Raw genomic sequence first — 20,457 nt, forward strand, 5'->3', positions numbered from 1 at the left:
GCCATTAACTAGATCAATAATTTTAATCGAGTCCCATCTCTCAAATTGCCAGTTTTAAAGGATTTTTGTTTCCTTTTCCACGTAGAAGAAACCTTTGGAGCGATCGCTGCTTCCCGCCCAACAACCTGATCTTGAGGTTCTGTTTTCGTAGACGCATTCTGCTGCTGCTGCTGACCTTTTCCCACCGGTCGTACTGTCTTTTTAAATTCTGCAAAGCCGCGTTGTGAAGCCGTCATCCTTTACGATTTTTTAATTTATTTACTTTTTAAGATTTCACAACAGTTCAAGTGTTGAACAGGTGAACCTGCCTGCTTTTGTTGTGCTACACCGAAACGCTGGACAGTTTCTGAACCCTTAGGAGCACCGTGCGTGTGTGCGTGTGTGTGTGTGCGCGTGCGTGTGTGCGTGAGTGTGTGTGCGCGTGTGCGTGTGTGTGTGTGTGCGTGTGTGTGTGTGCGCGTGTGTGTGTGCGTGAGTGTGTGTGCGCGTGTGCGTGTGTGTGTGTGTGCGTGTGTGTGTGTGCGCGTGTGTGTGTGTGCGTGAGTGCAACAGCAAAGCACTTCTTGCCCTCCCACTCAACAACCTTGTCTCAACCCCTCTCCCACTCATTAGTCTTTTTCAGTGAGGGCTTCTCTGCTTGTTTTCCCGCTGTGTTTACCTCCGTTGTTCTCCTGTTCCCTTCTCTCACTCCTCCTCTAACTCTCTCTCTCTCCTTCCCTCTGCTGCCCTCGATTCCAGCATGACACATGGTCAGCAAATTAGTATGTAAATATTTATCGTGGATGCAAAGCACCATGACATGTCAGCTATCTCTCTCTCCCTCTTTCTGCTCCTCACTCTCGCTCAGTCACTTCCTTGTTGGGCCAGATGGCAGGTGGGTTTTTTATTTATTTAATTTATTTATTTTTTTATTTTTATTTTTTTTTTAGAAGGGAGGAGTGTGACAAACGGTGCTAGCTTAGGATGCTGAATGCAAGCTGCTCCCATGGCCTTCGCTCCACTCTTGCCATCAAAGGAGCTCCTATAACCACATCACCAGGCAACGGCAAACTCTTACACTCCTCAGTTAAGCCTCTGCAGAGAGCCGGCTCCACCGTGAACGCGCCTCCTGTCTCATTAAAGCACAATAAAACACGTTTCCCCACAACTAGTAATACCGTTTTTATGAAATCTCACGGTATTACTGCACAATGGACTCTAAAACATCCGATCCACTCAACTGCTCTGCGAGATGTGATGAGGAAATACAAAGACTTCCTGTAGAAAAACCTCACTTTAGACCTTGATGATGATGACAGTTTAACAAGGGTGCAAGTTGAAGCATTTTGCTCCTGTTAAATCCCCTTTGCAGGTGATTATCCAACACTTTTAAATGAGAAATCCACTAGTCTGGACTTGAGAGCCACACAGAAAGTCCACACAGAAAGTCCACACAGAAAGTCTGAGCAGCTTTACGGCGGAAATATTTCTTTCTTTTTCACTTCATTTTATGTTGTTGTGCCTTTTAGATTAACACAAAGGAGTGAAGGGAAAAAGATTTATGGTCTAATGTGACAGAAGTAATCTGAGAAGTGTGGCGCGCTTTTGTGTTCAGCCCCCTTTACCACGATACCCCAGGATAAAGTTTTAAGACATTACTGCTAACAGAGTCAATCTGAGTGAAAATGTAGCCTTTTTTTATCAATCCATCATCCACCCATCCGTACATCCCTTTACCCATCCATTATCCATTTTCATCCAACCATTCATCAATCACCTTCAGATTATCCATCTATCCATTATCCATCTTTTCCTTCCTTTCTTCATCCATCCTTTTTTCTTCCCATCATCCATATTTTCTTTATCATTCATCCTTTTTCTTCCATCATCCATCCTTTTTCTTTCACCATCCATCCTTTTTCTCCCATCATCCATCCTTTTTCTTCCATCATCCATCCTTTTTCTTTCACCATCCATCCTTTTTCTCCCATCATCCATCCTTTTTCTTACCATCATCCATCCTTTTTCTTTCACCATCCATCCTTTTTCTCCCATCATCCATCCTTTTTCTTTCCATCATCCATCCTTTTTCCTCCCATCATCTGTCCTTTTTTCTTACCATCCATCCATCCATCCATTTATCCTTAAATTAATTTATCAATCTCTGTCCATGTTTTCTTTTTTCTATCTTTCATCCCTCTGTTACATTTTCTACTGTAAAAACTATCAAAAGATGTTTTCTTTAAAAAAATCTCGATTTGTTTATAAAAACTCTGAAATTTTGACAGGAACATTTTCATTTTTCTTCCTGCGGATGAAAACGGACTTCCTCAACCTTTGGTCATTTCAAATCAACTACCTAAACCTTCATCTTAACTCTAACTATTACAGTTTATTGTTTAATTTTTGCTTTTCAGATGAACACGGCAGACAGATAGATGTTCGTTAACAGATTGTAAGCTCCGCCTTTGCATAACGTCGTACCGTTCAGAATGTGGGCTCTCAGCGAGAGGCATCATAAAGCCCCGGGTGTTATGGTTACTGCGCCCCGTCTCAATCAAAACACGATCTGGCACGGCCGCTCAATACGCCTGGCCTTTTGGAGTGGCCTGTGTAGGTTCTGAAGCCAGGTTGTGTAATGCCCACCACCCACTCAGTAGCTGCTGCCCGCCGATACGCTGCTACTCTGGGGGAATCACTTCAGCACACAAGCAGGAGATGGCCAGAACGAATTGTTTCTCACTCCAGATAATGTACTCCCACCTGCTCGTCTTATGTGGGCTTTGCTTCTCACCTCGTTTTTGTGTGCTGTGTGACAAGAGGGAGGGAGGCGAAGCGTGTCTGTAGGTGTACTGGAGCAGAGCGACGGGGAGGATTGTGTGTTTGCTACTGATGAAGTGGAGCGCCGAGCTGGAGGAGGGAGCCGCTTGCTTGTGTTTGACTTGCATCGATCAGCGGCGTCCGCAGATGCATTGACTGCGATTCAGAGCGACCATCAAATCAAGTCTTTGGCTAGAAATTGAACCGTCAGCATCAGCCTCTCGTTTCTTAGTCTTCCCAGCTCCCCTAAAGGTCAGCTTCATGTGCACTTCTCACCACGCTGTTGGAAATATCGCCATTTTTTTTTACATGTTGTTCTACACCTGTAATAAATCTGAATGTTATTACAGGGCCGGTTGTACCAGAATCTATGGATAAAACCAATAAAACTGTTAAAATATCAATAAAGAGCTGTTCCTCAAGGGTTTTGGGATTGTTTTAGTGTTTTTTTGTTTTTTTGCAATCAAAATTATAGCTTTTGTGGTGAATATTAAGAAATGCTTGTAATAATTTTTTTTTTTTTTACAATATTTGCACTAATGTGCACTAATGTATGGTGTTAAATGTGACTCCATCACTCACCGTATCAGTTACGGATTCAATGTTTTTGACCAATTTTGAGAAAATTTGCAATAAAATCAGGAAAAAATGTGGAAGTTTGTTGATTTTGTGTGATTTTTGCAGATTTGTGAAAAACTGGAAGGACTTATTGATGTAATCTGAAGTCCAGAGAGCCACATAAAAAGCTACGGCGGGCCAGATTCGGCCCCCGGGCCTCCAGTTTGACACCTATGCTTTACCTAAATCCTTAAACTACTCTAAAAAATGTTCCTGGACGATAAATTGTCCCAGAAGTTTTTGCGTTATTATTTTGAGACCATTTTCAAGTAATATAATGTTAATGGCATAATAATGCACTCCCAAAGATCAATAAACTTTAAATTGTAATGAACATTTAACACTGGAATTGAAAGACATTTTAGACAGAACAACTGAAACAACAAATAAAATTATTTATGAAGTCTATATACGCTCCAACTGGAAGACTTTTGTCTTCAAATTGGAAAAACAAAAAGTAGTCCAAATTAAAATTAAGTTTGTTTTAATTATGCAATTAATTGATTTATTGCTGATTGTGACATGAAGCTTTATAAAGTATATGTTTAACTTTTCCACCTGCAGCATTGTGTGATGCTCATTTATGTCCGTTATCAGGTCAGAAGCAGGTTGGGGTTTTCTGTTCTGTTTTGTTTGGTTTGGTTGAAGCTCCCATTATTGAAAGGATCCAAATCCTGGGATGTTTCCATGGCGATAACCAGCCTTAACGCCATGAAATCCTCAGGATAAACCAGCATGTGAAGCACAATGCATCGTACTCAACATGCATCCTGTGACAAATGGATTATACTAAAGTAGTGGTATGAACTGGAAACATATTAGAAATCATTTCTTTTTGTGTAACTTGATGCAAAGCGGGCTGGGATTTTAAAGTATCAGTGGTTTAAATGCTTTAACATTTTGTTAAGACTCTAACTCCTTCCATGGCGTTGCTTATTTTCAGTTTTTTAATTTCCGTGTCTGTAAAATGAACAAATTAAATGAGAATCAACTTGAAAACATCAAGTTCTCTGCTCCCAGTGTGACATTACAAAGAGCGAAATGCGTTTCTGATTGAACATTTTTTAATTACAGCCACAGCTTCATCCCTATCCTTGAATTTCTCAAAAGATGTAATTAAATGTTGCGTTTTCCTAGTCTTCTTTTAAAACCGTAATATGTCAGAATCTGGACAGTATTTGTGAGTTATGTCTTTATATTGGAACATTTCAGAAAATATTTAAGTACGATAATGTTCCTGGAAATTGGAAGAACAATGTCTCCACCATTCCCCATGACTAAACACATTGTATAGGCTTGTCACAATAACCAATTAATCAATTAATTTTAGGATGAATTTAGGTGAGCTTAATCATTTCCATTCTGATTATTAACATTTTTAAAAGACAATTTTGTTTGCAGATTCTTTATATTTCATTTTAATGGTTTTGGTTTTGTGTGTGTTTTTAATTTCCGTTTTATTTATTGTTTCATTTTTGGTTGTGTTTTATTTTGGATATTTAAAAGATCTTCCAGATCCGCTATGAAGCATTTGTTACAAAATGTAAAAATGTACTGGTCTCTGAGAGGGTGGACTTACATTATGACGCCATCATTACTTTAAAATGGTTTCAAAATATCAATATTATCAATTGATTGGAGGAAGTTCCAACCATCACAGATATTAAACTGTTCAGTCTTCAGAGGCTTATCCAGGTTTGTTGCAAATTGTTGATTTTTTGAATGTAATTTATTTGTTTCTAATTTGGTATTATTGACAAACGGTACTAACGATTGTTGAAAACAATATTTTTGCCCTTTTTTTAATGTTTTTATAAATGCAAATGGTGAAAGCTCAGATCTGTTTTTAAGTAAATTAGTATTCTCGGTACGCCTGATGCAAACAAAAGACACTAATTATCTTGCCTAGAAATGCATTGTGTTTGACTTGATTTTTTTTTTTTCTCTCGCTGCTTTTAAAAATTACACATTCAACGTCTTTTTCTTTTTCTCTTTCTCTTTTTTTGTTATTCTTCCATTAAAACAATTTCCTCTGAAGCTTAACGACCAATCTGAAATAGGCTAGCGGTGCTTGCGTCGTGGACGCAAATGGAGAGGAAATGAAAAGAAAGACGATATCTGCAGAAATCAAACGGAAAATAATAAGGTTCCTTTCTGTTTCTTGAAGTCTGTCCCTGCTGTGGATTTAAACGACGTTGCAGTGTGGGTTTAATAAAAGACGGCGGGTAAAGCAGAGGTTTACGACGCAGTCAAGGAGAGACGATTCTCAGAGCCGTCTCACGAGTCTCATAACTTGGGATAATTGCTCTTGATCGCTGTCCTCCCGCTTCCTCTAATTGGGTATCACAGCGTCGGATTTTCTCTTTTCTACCTGAGTATAATTGTGTTTCTTGCTGTGAGATTTAGTTCGTAAAGCTTTGAGAAACGCAAGTTTTTTTGTACAAATTGCATCCAAATCTGTTGGCGCTTTGGGAAATGTCCCGGTTTTTCCCTTAGATGACCTGAAAACGTGGAGATATGAAGGATCAACCTCCTGGTTGTTGCTGCTGTCCGTGAATATTGCTGATTTATCTCTAGGTGGAGATTATTACATCGATCAGGGAGAGAAGAGACCTTTTCTAAAGTTGTTACTTGAACTGGGAAGGCTTTATTTAGATCTATTAAATGTAATTATTGTTTTCAACACTGATAAAGACGACTTAATGAGTCAAATTAGCTGCTTCATGAGGGTCAGAGAGCCAAAATAACTAAGATTTACCTTTTTAAATATTTAATTGGCTCTTAACTAATGACTGAGGGTCACGTTTATAAGTTTGTAAAAACAAGAATGGCACTGCTTCTGTTTTAGTAAATGTATGTTTAGAGCACAGGTGTCAAACTCAAGGCCCGGGGGCCGAATCTGGCCCGCCGTAGCTTTTTATGTGGCCCTCTGGACTCCAGATTACATCAAAAAGTCCTTCCAGTTTTTCACAAATCTGCAAAAATTCACACAAAATAAACAAATTTAAAAAAAATGTCCTGATTTTACTGCAAATTTTCCGTGTTGAGATAAAGAGCCGCATTTCACATCAGACATTAGTGCAAATATTGTAAAAGCATTACTTAACATTCAGGAATGCTGAGCTAACATTTTGTCGTTCAAAATAATTCAGAATATAACAGATGACAACATCAAACATTGAAGTTGTGAAGCTTGTGGGGAGCATGTGTTGTGCTGATGCAGCCGCAGTGAAGCCTCAGATTACCTGTGCCAAGGTTACCCTACACCATCCCAGAGCGCCGGACCACTTGGATGGTGATTATGGGCCACACTGTATATATTTCCCACAGAAATATGTAGATTTCCAGTTTTTCATTCGCTGAGATGATCCGTTCCAGATGCGTCTGAGCTGAAAACAGTGCAACTTCTCCTCCCATCCTGGACTCTGTTTGCAGAAAAGGAATGCAAGAATCCATGCATATTTACAAATTAAACCAAATTATTGAGGGGGAAAAACCCTAACATGATTGGCTCTTGGTGTGCAGTGAAACGTAAAACCAAGGTGAACGCACCACTGTATTTACTTGGGCTGTTCCAAGAACTTACCGCAGTTCTTCTGAAAATTTAGGGTGTGCCTCTTCCTTTTCATGCAATCCCAGACGGACTCTGTCCTTTTCAGCTCAGAGGGCCTTACCATCTGTTGCAAGACTTTTTATGACACTGCCGGAGACGCTTTTGTTGTTGCTTCAGTTCTGACGTTATGGCAGAAGTAAATGAAAGTGTCATGTGACTTTTTGTGGTGTCAGGTGTGTGAACGCCTTGTAACTTTTGAGTGATTTTAACCCCAACCTGCTTTTTTCTCTGCGTTAACGGAGCTGCAGCTCTCATACTGCAGTAGGAGAAATGTTTGAAAGTAAAAATTGTCTCATTTTTATTCTTTTTTTTTTCATGCATGTGCAGCAGTATTGGCTTCACCTGACAATTTAGATGAGCTTTTCTTTTCTTTATTTAATTTTCAGCTCTGCTTAACCCTTCCAGAGCGAACGTATCACAGACGATCCAAATTTGCAGTACGGTATTTCTGCCACACGTTGCGCTACCTGCAAAATTCCAACGGTTTCTGAAACGGAAGTCGTTGCGCTTTCCAGCCAATATCGGGTTATTACGGTAATTTCACTCCCACCGTAGCAGAAAGTAAAATTAATCTGAGGAGCGCTCTTTTAATAGACGGTAAAATGTGAAAATAACTTGCTAGATATTGAAAGTTTCAGTTGTTGTGGATAAACGGGCAAATATTTATTTACTCACAGGACATTTAAAGAACTACGTACAATTAAAATAACCAAAATATCCAGGCGGAGATCTGAAACTTGGTTCTTAAAGCGTTTTAAGGACTGCAGCACAACTTCAGCATGAGTGAGTTAACATTTTGCAGAGGATTTAGATATTAATTTTTTTCTAAATTAGAATCAAAGTCATTTTGCAGGAATAAATCATTTGACAGATGAGACGAGGTGAAGATAAAGTAGTAAATTTCGGGATACCCCACCCTTGCACTGACCTTTTACTGCGTCCATAAAACTGGCAGCTGTATGAAAGGCTTTTTAATCAGACGGTTTCATATGCAGCCTGACAGTTGGCGCTGCTGTAAGCAGCAAATCTGCTCTGGCCTCGGCTGCTCCCGTCTCCACAGGGAGTAATAGAGTATAGAATCTCATAATGCGATAGCAAACTGATCTGGGGTGAATCACTTGTGGTAGCCCATTTCTGACGCAGATGTTTTCATCCCAGAAAGCTCCCCTGGTGGCATTTAACAGCTGCCCGCTCTGTTGTTAGTAACTGTACGTGTTATGTTGAACAGCCATGATTGCACTGGGATTCCAGGTAGTAACAGACTTCACCGTTAATATTGGCTAAATTTTCTGTCTGTAATTGCTGTGACAAACACAATTTGTATGCAGTTAACACACACACACACACACACACACACACACACACACACACACACAAACTTGCACGAAAGGTTTAGAAATCAATAACATTGACATCTGTTCTGCTGTCTCAAAGGACAAAAACAACACACACAGTGTTACCATGAAGCATTTCCACAGGAATGGAGATGCATTGCTGACAATAGATTTGTCGTGAATTATTATTATTTTATATAAACTAGAAAGATTCCTATAGCTGGTGCTTCCAACGTGTTTCATACTGTTATTTTTTGCCTTAGCTTAATTTTTTTTTACAAAGGTATTACTAAACTTAGCAAATAGCTTTCGATTAAAAATATATATATATATTATACTGAAATGAGGTATTATGCTCAATTTTGCAAATGTGCTAATATTAACCAACAAGCTAGCAAGTTTATGCTATCAACAGCTAACATGCTAACTTTAGGTAGCATGCTAATGGCTTGTTGGCAAATGCTAGCATGTTAGCTAACAGTAGTTAACACTAACTGCTTTGTTTCCAGCATCTATATGCTATTAGCTAACATCTAACATCATCTCACACCCAACATCTAGTATGCTGTAGTTGGGTGAAATATATGTATAATTTGCTACTATTTACTCTAATTTCTATTTTTTTAGCTAACAATACATAAGCTATCTACTGCGCTAACAGATTTTGTGCCAATGATGAAACTAGCTAACATGCAAATGTTTTGCATCTTGGCTAACACTTGTGCCTTTGCTAACATTAACCTAAGGGAGTCTATTATGATAACAAGCTGGCATAGTCATCAAATGCTAGCATGCTAATGTTTATATGTTTGTCAACTAACTATATCTATGCTAATGGAAAAAGGAAGGATTAATTTGACACAAATCTACATTTTATTTTAAGAGAGCAACGATTTCGAACTTAAATGTAGCATAGCTGCCCCTCCCTAACCTGTTGCTAAATAGTAAACTGAAGAAAGTCTAATATATTTTTCTTGTGCTTATGTGAAACACAAATATGCCAATTTTGAAATGTATTTGGACCTCCCAAAAAAACACAAATAATCGCCCATCACTCTGCTTGACCTGCTAATCCAGCTAATATCAGATTAATAGTTTTGACAACAACAATATTATAATTTAGTGGCTAAAGGCTTTTTCAAGAATAAAAAAAATGAAGTAGTATTAATAATTGTGGGTTTTCTCTTTTCAATAAAAGCAGTTATTTATATTTTTATTTCTTTATTTGAAATCTTTCTGTAAATGACACCATTGTGTTTTTGTCTAAGCGTTTCATGCTGAGCCAACCTCATGCTGACTGCACTGGACATGCAATACTTCGATGTGAATCATCCCACATCTCTTTGCTTTACTTTTTTTTTTCAGACATACTTGACCGTAATGTTTTAAACTTCTGAAGAAAACTTCAGATTTTCAGAAATCCTGAAGAAATGTCAGTCAGGGTCATTTCAAAATATAGCTGCTCCTTTTGAATAAAAAGTAGTAAAGCATTGGGAGTGGATTTGAAAAATAAATGTTGTATCTAGCCTGAATGGGGGAAAAAAAGGAGCAGCAGCATTTAAACTAGAGTTTATTTTCTCCTCAAATGTGCAACTTCAGAGATGTTTCTTATTTGATTCTCAGCTCCTAACTACATGATGAAAACCATGGAAACATGCAAACACTCTCTCACAATCTTAACGCTACTCTCATCCGTTTCCAGCCTTTGTACTGACACACTGTTGTCTTCTTCCTGACATATTTCCAGTTTGCGGAGACATCCACGGGCAGTTCTTTGACCTAATGAAGCTGTTTGAAGTAGGAGGATCACCAGCATCCACACGCTACCTTTTCCTTGGGGACTACGTAGACAGAGGGTATTTCAGTATTGAAGTGAGTCCGTGTGCTTGTTATTGTTCTTGTGCGGCCCTAATCGAGCGCGATGCTCGCCATGTGTGTGACAGAAGCTTGGTTTATTAATAGCTTTCTCTGAGAACAGATGAAATCAGGCTGCAGATATTGCAGTGATAAAACACTTTTATTATCATTTCAAATGCAGCCTGGATCGCAAATGTCACAGTGGGGCTGAGGATTATGTTGGGAGAGTTTTAATATTCCACAAAATACGCGTTTGAAGTGTAGGACTTTATAACCAATATATATGTTTATTGCAGCCTTATCTCTGGAAATGCTTTGTTTAATAATAAAAAGTACATGTATATGAGATATATTTATAGCGTGTGCTATTCTTGTCTGGTCAGGTGTTTCATTTGAATGTGATGTTCCATCTTTCTGTGTCTTGCAAGCCTGAAATGCGCCACAAAATGTGCGTCATTAATATTTCAGCGTGAGCAGAATTTACGTTTCCGTGAAACTGACGATGTTTGACATGATAGCTTTTGCTTTTAGCATTAGGAGAGATGAAAAGCCAACTGTTCTGCTCTTATTTTTGTTCTTTCTTGTTGCAGTGTGTGCTCTACTTGTGGGCCTTAAAGATCCTATACCCCAAAACACTGTTTTTGCTGCGTGGGAATCACGAATGTCGACATCTAACAGAGTATTTCACATTTAAGCAGGAATGTAAGTAAAGTATTTTTCATTGTTCTTAATGCTTCTTTGACAATTTTTGATTGAGCTCATTTTGGATATACAGTTATCTAGAAGTAGGCTAACAATTATTTGGAGTAAGGCTAGCCACTAGCCTGAACCAGGCTAACGGCTAACAGCTACCTGGAGTCAGGCTAAAAGACACCTGGAGCCATTTTACCCTAACAGCTACTCTAAGCTAGCAGCTGTCCAGAAACTGGCTTACATTGATCCAGAGTTGAGCTAACAGCCACAGTCATACAGTCACACGGAGCCAAGCTAGCAGCTTCTCTAAATCACACTAGCAGCTAATCTGAGCATGGCTAGTCAAAACTTGGCTTACAATTAGCTACAGACAAGTTGAACGCTCCTCTAAGCCAGATTTCGTTATTTTGGAGCTAGATAAACAATTACTTGGAGCCAGGCTTTACAGAATCAGGCTAGTGACTGACCAGCCTACCTGGAGTCAGGCTAAAAGATACATGGAGCCATTTTATGCCCCCCAATTGTTTGTTAGAACAACAACTACACTAAACTAGGCTACTCACAGCTAAGTTAGCAGCTCTCTCTAACCTGTTTTTACATTTATCCAGAGTCGAGCTAATGCTAACAACTTTCAGGAGTCGCATAGTTACAAGGAACCAGGCTAGCATCTTCGCTACACTAGGCTAAGCTAGTCTGAGCATGGATTACAACTAGCTAGAACCAAATTGGAAGCTACTCGAATCCAGTTTTAAAGTTATTTAGAGCCAGATAAACAATTTCTTAGGGCCAGGGTTTCCAGAGCCAGGCGGACAGCTACCTGAAGATGCACTAAGCGCTAACAGAAGATGCGCTAGCAGCTTCTCTTAGCCACTAGCAGCTCTAGCAGGTAGTTGCTAGCAATTAATTAGGCTTCTGAATATATTCAGTAATTAATTACTCGAGTCATACACCAGGCTAACAGGCTAAGAATTCAGTTCAACGTCTTTCTTGGCAGAGACTAAAATAAATTAAGTTATTCAGTGGAAGCTTAGCTGTGCAAACATTTAGAAAATATTAACTACCTTGAACGAGGCTAACAATTACAACTGTGAAAAACTGTAATGCAAAAGTTACATTTGGAGTAAAGATCATTTGTTGCAAGCAAAAGTTTTTAGATTGAACTGCTTTAGGGGTGGAAATGTGCTCCTCAAATTCCTCATTTCTGTCTTTGACATTAAAAAGTTGTGACTCCTGTTCCCTGCATGTAAAATACTGGCTACTCATAAGGACTCTGCAAAGCCCTCCTCAAACAACCTAAACTATCACTTTCAAGTCCCTACGCAGTTGAAGTAATAGTCTCTTAAGAAAAACGCCATATTTCACCTTTTATTGGTGTTTACCCGTGTCAGAGCTGTTTTTATTGGACTTAGTCGGAGCGGGCAGGAAGAGAGAATCAGCATAAATGACATTTACATTGTGTTCTTCTGAAACTGTTTTCGGGACGTTTTCTTTTTGCCAGTGTTGAGAAAGCGTTTCCATGCCGGACACTGCCCCAGTGTTGGAGAGCAGGTTTGTTTGACTTGGCGTGCCGTTTTCTTGTTCCTGCCCTGTGCTCCCCTCCCTCCTCCCTGACAGGTAAAATTAAGTATTCAGAGAGGGTGTATGACGCATGTATGGACGCCTTCGACTGCCTTCCCCTGGCTGCTCTTATGAACCAGCAGTTCCTGTGTGTACACGGAGGACTGTCTCCAGAAATCACAAATCTTGACGACATCAGGAAAGTATGTGTACGATCTGACATGGATTTATAGCTGCTTTACTGTTTCTCTGTGTTTGTTTAATCAGCAGGTGTTTCTTAATTGCTTCACAAATGGGACAAAGAGTTGGTCATCTTGCTTGTAACTCATAAAGTAGTGTCCAAACTTGGATGCGTAGCGTCGCTGTCTTTCTTCCAAATGAAAGACATGTGGAGGGAAAAGAAGAGGAAGAAGAAGTGCCTTCTCTCAGACTAATTCAATAAATCTAAGTGGAGTTTGTGGCTGCAATCGGAGGGCATGCATAACAGCATTCGCTCCGCAAAGTGTCCATCATGCAGCCTGCATAGTCACAAACAAGCTTCAGTTTAAAAAAGAGCAAAATTTCCTGAAAGTAAAGCTGTTTACGCTCAGAGAAAAAGTTTTTTTTTTCCACTTCATCCATCTCTAAACTGCAAGATTGGTTCTTTCTTTGACATCCTCTCTGCATATGGTTTAATATTTATTGATCAAACGGCGATTTAATTACGTGGCAAGCTGCAGCTAAAAGGAAACGTTCACAGGAGCCTCGTGTTTTCCTCCACAGCTAGACAGATTCAAAGAGCCGCCAGCTTACGGGCCGATGTGCGATCTGCTGTGGTCGGACCCGCTGGAGGACTTTGGGAACGAGAAGAGCCAGGAGCACTTCACACACAACACAGTGAGAGGCTGCTCCTATTTCTACAGGTAGGCGCTGCGTCTCCCAGGACGTTTATTATTTGTGTCGTGGTTGTTCTTCTTCTGCCTCTGAAAGTTGCCGTCAGGATTTAGAGAGGCAGCCAGTGAGTTAGGAGCTTCATTATGCTGCTTATGCAAGCCACAGCTATATTTTACAGTATGGTGAATAAAGTTTAAATTATTCCAGTGCTCTTACACACTGGTGTGAGTCAGCCAGTCGTTTCAAAGGCGTTGAGTGACTCGATTAAAGATTCATCCAAATAATCTTTGCACATCTGTGACTCTGCATCATACAGGGTCACACCAAATGACACGGGTTTATTTTAATATGTCATAAAAGACCTGTTAACACATCCAGTACCACAGGTGTCAAACTGGAGACCCGTGGGCCAGATCCGGCCCGCCGCAGCTTTTTATGTGGCCCTCTGGACTCCAGATTAAGTCGTCCCAGTTTTTCCGCAAATCTGCAAAAATCACACAAAATCAACAAATTTCCACATTTCTTCCTGATTTTACTGCACATTTTCTCAAAATTGGTCAAAATCATTGAATCCTTAAATGATACGGCGAGCGATAGTCACATTTAACGTCATGCATTAGCGCAAATATTGTTAAAAAATATTCACCACAACATCTGTAATTTTGATTGCAAAAAAAACCATTAAAATGATCCCAAAACCCTGGAGGAACAGCTATTTATTGATATTTGAACAGTTCTATTAGTTTTACCAGTAGATTCTGCAGCCGCCGCCAGTAGCTGAGCAGGCGGAGGAAAAGCTGGGAGCGAGCAGCTTGCACTGTCACAACATGTAATGAAGTGGCACATTACCACGAGGCACAGTCCTTCCTCTGAATGCGTTCGCTTCTCCCTCCACTCCAATTATTGCCTGAGCGATTCTTATTTGCCCTCGGTGAGCCACAGGCAGGGGAAGTGGTGAGAAATGTCTCAAGGCTTTAAACGAGAACAGACTCTTTTTATTTATTTGATGGCAGGTGTTTTATGGCTGCCTCCCTAATTGTGTTTTAATGTACCTGCTCATAAAGTGACTCACTGTGCGTCGGCTGTGGCCGCACATTGTTGTCTTTCCTTACTCCAAATGAGTTGTTACATTTCAGGTCCGCAAGTGGTTCTGTTATCTCGGGAATGTCCGTCACTGGTGTGTTTTTATGCAGCTGAAACCAGAAAGAAATGCGGGGTATGCAGCCCCCTTTTCACCTCAGACGCACCACGCTAATGTCAGGAATCATCCCAGTTAACCCCTCTGACATTTTTAGGGGAAAATTCCTCCCGCGTCGTGTTTTCATCAGCGTCCGACGCCTCGTCTGCCCGGGGGACGGCCGCTAATTGGCGTCACGCTGGCTCTCGGTAGTTTTGAGCTAGTTTCGGCTCGACGCCGAGGGAGAGACACGGAGACGCTCCTCACAGCGCTCCCAGTCAGAAACCATCAGCCTGTCTGGTTGCGCCTGTCTTTCGGATTTTCCCCGACGACGCCGGCTTGCTCCGAACACGTCCACAAATGTAACTCGGGCATGAAATTGCGCGTGCTTCTGAACGGCTGGCTTTTTGTTTCAGGCTCCACAAAGCGCACGGATCGATCAACCTGAAGAACATGTGTCAAACGCGAGGCCCGTGGGCCAGGTCCGGCCCGCCGTAGATTTTTATGTGGCCCTCTGGATTCAAGGCTGAATGTTATCAATCGAATGAGTGTAGTTTTTATCTGGTCACTGCCTAAATATATCAATCCGTCTCTTCAGTTCCTTGAGAATTATTGTGGAAATTCATGCACAGTGGCGCAGTTGGTAGAGCTGTGGCCTTGCAGCAAGAAGGTTCTGGGTTCGATTCCCGGCCCGGGTCTTTCTTCATGGAGTTTGCATGTTCTCCCTGTGCATGCGTGGGTTTTCTCCGGGTACTCCGGCTTCCTCCCACAGTCCAAAAACATGACTGTCAGGTTAATTGGCCTCTCCAAATTGCACCTAGCTGTGAGTGTGTGTGCATGGTTGTGTGTCTCTGTGTTGCCCTGCGACAGACTGGCGACCTGTATAGGGTGAACCGCCTCTCGCCTGAGACGTTTGCTGGAGATCAGCACCAGCACCTCCTGACCCCACTGAGGGACAAGGGTGTAAAGAAATTGGATGGATGGATGGATTCAAAAATGCAAAAATCAACAAATCCTCGCACTTTTTTGCGCAAATAATTGAGTTTGTTACAGATTTTTCACAAAAATTGTCAAAAACTTTTTACTTGTATTAAACAGCTGCCTGAGCCTTAATAAATGTCAGATTATAGTCCATAATCTATACAGCGAGTAATAAAATGTCACATTTTCTATCACAAATATTTCCAAATTAGTACCGCAAGCACTCTGATTTTTATTTTATTTTTAATCACAAAAAAAAATAAAATCACAAAGTCCTGGAGGAACTGTAACGACGTTCAATAATATTTAATTTTAAGAATTCATTGATATTTTAACAGTTTGTGAACAGGTTTATCAATGCTGTCTGGCTCAACCGGCCCTTTAAGAGCAGTCATGATCCTGATTGGCCAAAATGAAAATGAGTTTGACATCCTGACCTACAAGAACCTTTTTTTTCTGTTTTTAAAATCTTTTATTAATGCTATTTAATTAAAGAAAAGAATCTAAAGTGAAATCAGAAAACTGAATTACAGTCCAATAAACCAACATTTGGCTCTTGTCTTCTTCTTCTTCTTCTGCTTCATGGGATTAGAGAACAAATAACACATTAATTTCTAATAATCTGCTTGTGGCTCTTTATCCAGATGTTTGTTGTTGCTATAAAAATCTCAAAAGTTCTTTTTCAGAGATCCTTTGTAATATCAGCAGGCAAAAAGGTGTTTTTTTTTATCTTAAATGCAAAATGTTTATATTTTTGTATAGTTTTAGCTTAATTACTACTCTAAATATGCTGCTCTTTCAGCAAATTATCTTTTTTTGAATCTCTGTGCTCCAGTTAACAATCGATTACTAAATCAGTTTATTATTATTTTCATAAATTAATCACAGTGAATCGTTTCAGCATGTTTGCATGTAGCCCTCTCTATTGTAAACAACAGAATCTGCTGTGACGCCTCAGAAGTTTGTTAGAAAGCATTTGTGAGCAAAACAACATCATGAAGGTCAAGGAAGACGACGAGCAGTTCAGGAAGAAACAAAGTTTAAACCAAGGTTAGGTCATAAAGCGCCGCAGCTTTAACAGGATTTAACAGCAGCACTGCGCTCTCCACAAATCTGGCCCTGATGGAGGAGTACAAAGAAGAAACCTGCTGCTAACAAGCCACTTTACCACCATTTATGTTGAGAAATGGCTGCACAGTGGAGCAGTTGGTGGAGCTGTTGCCTTGCAGCAAGAAGGTTCTGGGTTCGATTCCCGGCCCGGGTCTTTCTGCATGGAGTTTGCATGTTCTCCCTGTGCATGCGTGGGTTTTCTCCGGGTACTCCGGTTTCCTCCCACAGTCCAAAAACATGACTGTCAGGTTAATTGGCCTCTCCAAATTGCCCCTAGGTGTGAATGTGTGTGTGCATGGTTGTGTGTCTCTGTGTTGCCCTGCGACAGACTGGCGACCTGTCCAGGGTGACCCGCCTCTCGCCCGGAACGTGAGCTGGAGATAGACACCAGCAACCCTCCTGACCCCACTGAGGGACAAGGGTGTAAAGAAAATGGATGGATGGATGTTCAGAAATAAAGAATAATGTGTTTTTTTATGATGATCTGGTCAAGTAAGACCAAAACCAGAAGAAAAAAATGCAACGTGGGTCAGAAAACTAACACTTAATTTCACCCTGAACTCACCATTCCCATTGTGAAACATGGCAGTGGCAGCATCATGGTGTGGGAATGCTTTTTTTCTATTTTTTCACCAGTAGGATTAGAGAAGCAGGTCAGATTTGATAGGAAGATGGAGGGAGATAACTACAAAGTAATTTCAGCAAAAACAGATTACATTTCTTCTGTTTGATCTAATTGAGCTACTTTGCAAAGACGAATAGACAGAAATGACATGTAGACGTATGAAGAGGGATCCATGAACGCTGGATGCTTACACATGTTTTATTTGTAAAATTTAAAGTTAAACCATGTATGGTTTCTTTCCTCTTCAAACTTGTGCACCAACTTGATTGGCCTGTTGCATAAAATCCCAGAATAACCCACACGTGACGAAACGTGTAAAAGTTCAGCAACCATGAATAGTTTTAAGAGGCGATGCATGTCATTATGAAACCACTGTGTTTTCTTGATTGCAGAGCAGGGATTACATTTTAAAAAGCTTCTTTGAAATCAGCAGGATTCGCTGCAAAAGAGAATCGTGTGGCTCGGTTCTGATTGCAGCGTGTGGGAGTCGAGTTCATCTCCGAGCGCCGATGTTGCAGGGGTGTTTGAGCTCGGATTGCAGAACTTTGTGTTTTTTGAGCAAGCGCAGCAAATTACTTGATTGAACCACAAAACGTTTCGATATCCGAGGGTGTTTGTGAATTCTTGAAATTTTATTCAAGTGGCTGTTTATAACAGACGCTGAAGTCGAGCTGGTGAAACGAGCACAAAGCGATGCGTTTTCTCTTTAGACTGACAAACAGACACGTTTTCAAGTAGCAGCTGATTCAAAATAAAACGTCTTTGACACTAAACACAGTAAAGACGATCGGCTATCAACACTGAGTGGCTCTTATGTTATCAAACCAAAAGTGAGAGAGAGTCTCCCGTTTTGATGGAAGAAGTTCTTCCACATTCATGTTTTTCCAATGTTACGCTGCGCCGCCGCTCATTCATGACTTTATTCATTACAAATGATTCACAAACCCCCGACATCCTCTGGGGGTGTCGATCGTTTTTCTTCTCAGAAACGCCGTTTTTTTAAAGTCAGATTGAGGCGAAATCAAGTCATGCTGTTTGCCGGTGACATTTTTTCTTGTGAGGTTTTCACTCTGAGCAGAGGAGGCTGCAGTCGCTGCTGCAGCCACTGCTGCAGTTGCTGCAGCCGCGACAAGATGAATTCTGCCTCAACTTCTCCAGTTTGATTGTTGGCAGTGAGGCTTTTGGTTTTACTGCTCACAGATTAAACGAGCATAAATCGGCATCTAATAGTTTCCAGAGATTGCTTTTTTTTCTTTTTTTTTTCTTGAAGAAGCAGCCTAAAATGAATCATCTCCCTTTTTTTATTATAATTTTATTGAAAAATAAACGATTTAGCATTTAAGAGGAGTCAGACCTGCTGCTCCTATACAGCCTTGTTGAAAACGGCTAACATTTTATCGGTGAAAGAAATGTTGGAGGCCACAGTTTATAAAAACACTAAAGCAAATTAGTGTTTTATTGCTGCAGCATAATTTCACACTCAAAAGAGATAAAAATCAAACAATATTTAGTTCTGTAACTACAAAAAAGGAAGATTTTTTTTTTAAATAAGGAAAATGAGAAAAAAATATATTTCTAGACTTTTCCAGCTAACAAAACATTTTTTAGGATCTTTTTGTTGGTAATATGTAACAAACAGATATTTTTCTGTTAGAAAGGAAGAAAGTCTGCACAGTAGGAAAGACAGGAAAATATTCAAGTCATTTGTGTGTTGATTTTAAAAGGTCAGAAAATGGCCACAATTTTTTTAAATGTCTTATTGGTCTAAAATACTGATCTTATTTAGTGGAGGAACACGTATTGTGTTCTTGTAGCCTAGAATACATTAAATTGATTTAGATTATTTTCGTATAGAAAACATGTTAGTAGATTTTACTAAAACGTCATAAAAATGTTTGTTTTTCTCAGTAACTAATTGATCTAGCTAATTACAATTATGTAGCGACAAGACAAACAGAAAAGATTAAGACTAAAATGCTGTGAATAATGAAAATAAGCCAATCGGTTCAAAAACCACAAGCATTTCATATCAGTCGATATCGATAATAACCAACAGCAATTATTTGTTTTTAAATCCTACCAAACTTTCCTGTTTTGTCAACAGTTTTCTCTCCACATTCTTGTATTTTTATTTCATTTTGAAGCACTTGTGACTGTGCAAGTTACTCAACTGATCGTTGCTAGGCAACCATAGCTGTGGGGGAACTTGAAACTGCTTGTTGCTAGGTAACCAAGGAGCGAGTCAGTTGGTCGATACCAACAAGCCGCGAACGCTCGAAGCCTTTCCTCTGCCTGCATCTCCCAGAATGCTGTGCGGTTCTGGTTTGGAGTAAAGTGAATATTCTACACATCGAATATTGAACATTTTATCTATTGATATTGATCACGTGTCTATATATTGTTATTGATTGACTTTCCTTCCCACATCAAACACATTTTCCCAGTCGCTTTCACTTGTGGGTTAAATGTAGCATATTTTAAATTTCATCTCTTTCATTTTATGAGGCAGTGGTGCAGAAGCTCAATTCTCTCTCTCTCTCTCTCTCTCTTTCTCTCTCTCTCTCAGCAATGCGGGATTTAAGGATAACAAAGTTCAAAGCAAATAACTTCACAAAGCAGTAGAAAAAAGCGATTTAAGTTATTTTTCTTCATATATCAGAGAGAAAGCAGCTAAAGAGGAATGGTTTGATATCTCTTCTTCTGTTTGCTCTAAATCGATGAAATAAAGTGATGTATTGGCAAAAATGAATGAATGTTATATTGTCAAGAAGCAGTAAAAGATAAATGTATGTATTTGTGCAGGATGCTGTGTGTGTTTTTCAGAAAATCCTGGGCTAAATGTCTCTGCAGGAGCTGCAGTTGGCGCTGGAATAAATTTAGCCTGTTTGTCCGACGTCTGTTTGAGCTCAATCAATAATACCTTTGGCCTTATTTAGTTTTTGCTATTGATCGTTTATCTTGGGGCTTTCTGGGACTTTTCTTGACGTTTGAGTGAGCTAAAAGTCTCCTTTCTTCAACAGCTACCCTGCAGTCTGCGACTTTCTACAACACAATAACTTATTATCTATCATCCGGGCCCATGAAGCACAGGACGCCGGGTGAGTGTTGCCTTCTTTGTCTTCTCCACATCACACTGTCACACAGCCGAGCGGCTCAGGGCGGCGAGTGAAATGAGAAATCTCCGGAGGTTTCTTTAAAGCCTGTCTGGGAGCAGGATGGG

General features: G+C 40.0%; 1 protein-coding gene across 5 annotated transcripts in view; it reads left to right on the top strand.

Moving 5' to 3' along the window:
• LOC103480722 (protein phosphatase 3 catalytic subunit alpha) overlaps nucleotides 1–20,457 on the top strand; it is a 94,623-nt gene that overhangs the window by 46,343 nt on the left and 27,823 nt on the right. For all 5 annotated transcript variants that reach the window (XM_081599583.1, XM_081599579.1, XM_081599581.1 and 2 more), the window contains exons 3-7: nucleotides 10,112–10,236; nucleotides 10,812–10,923; nucleotides 12,529–12,674; nucleotides 13,234–13,373; nucleotides 20,258–20,335. In XM_081599583.1, the coding sequence (XP_081455709.1) occupies nucleotides 10,112–10,236; nucleotides 10,812–10,923; nucleotides 12,529–12,674; nucleotides 13,234–13,373; nucleotides 20,258–20,335 (601 nt within the window). The remainder of the gene's footprint in view (nucleotides 1–10,111; nucleotides 10,237–10,811; nucleotides 10,924–12,528; nucleotides 12,675–13,233; nucleotides 13,374–20,257; nucleotides 20,336–20,457) is intronic.

Source organism: Poecilia reticulata, chromosome 18 (assembly GCF_904066995.2).
Source record: "Poecilia reticulata chromosome 18, P_reticulata-male-v2, whole genome shotgun sequence".
NCBI lineage: Eukaryota > Metazoa > Chordata > Actinopteri > Cyprinodontiformes > Poeciliidae > Poecilia > Poecilia reticulata.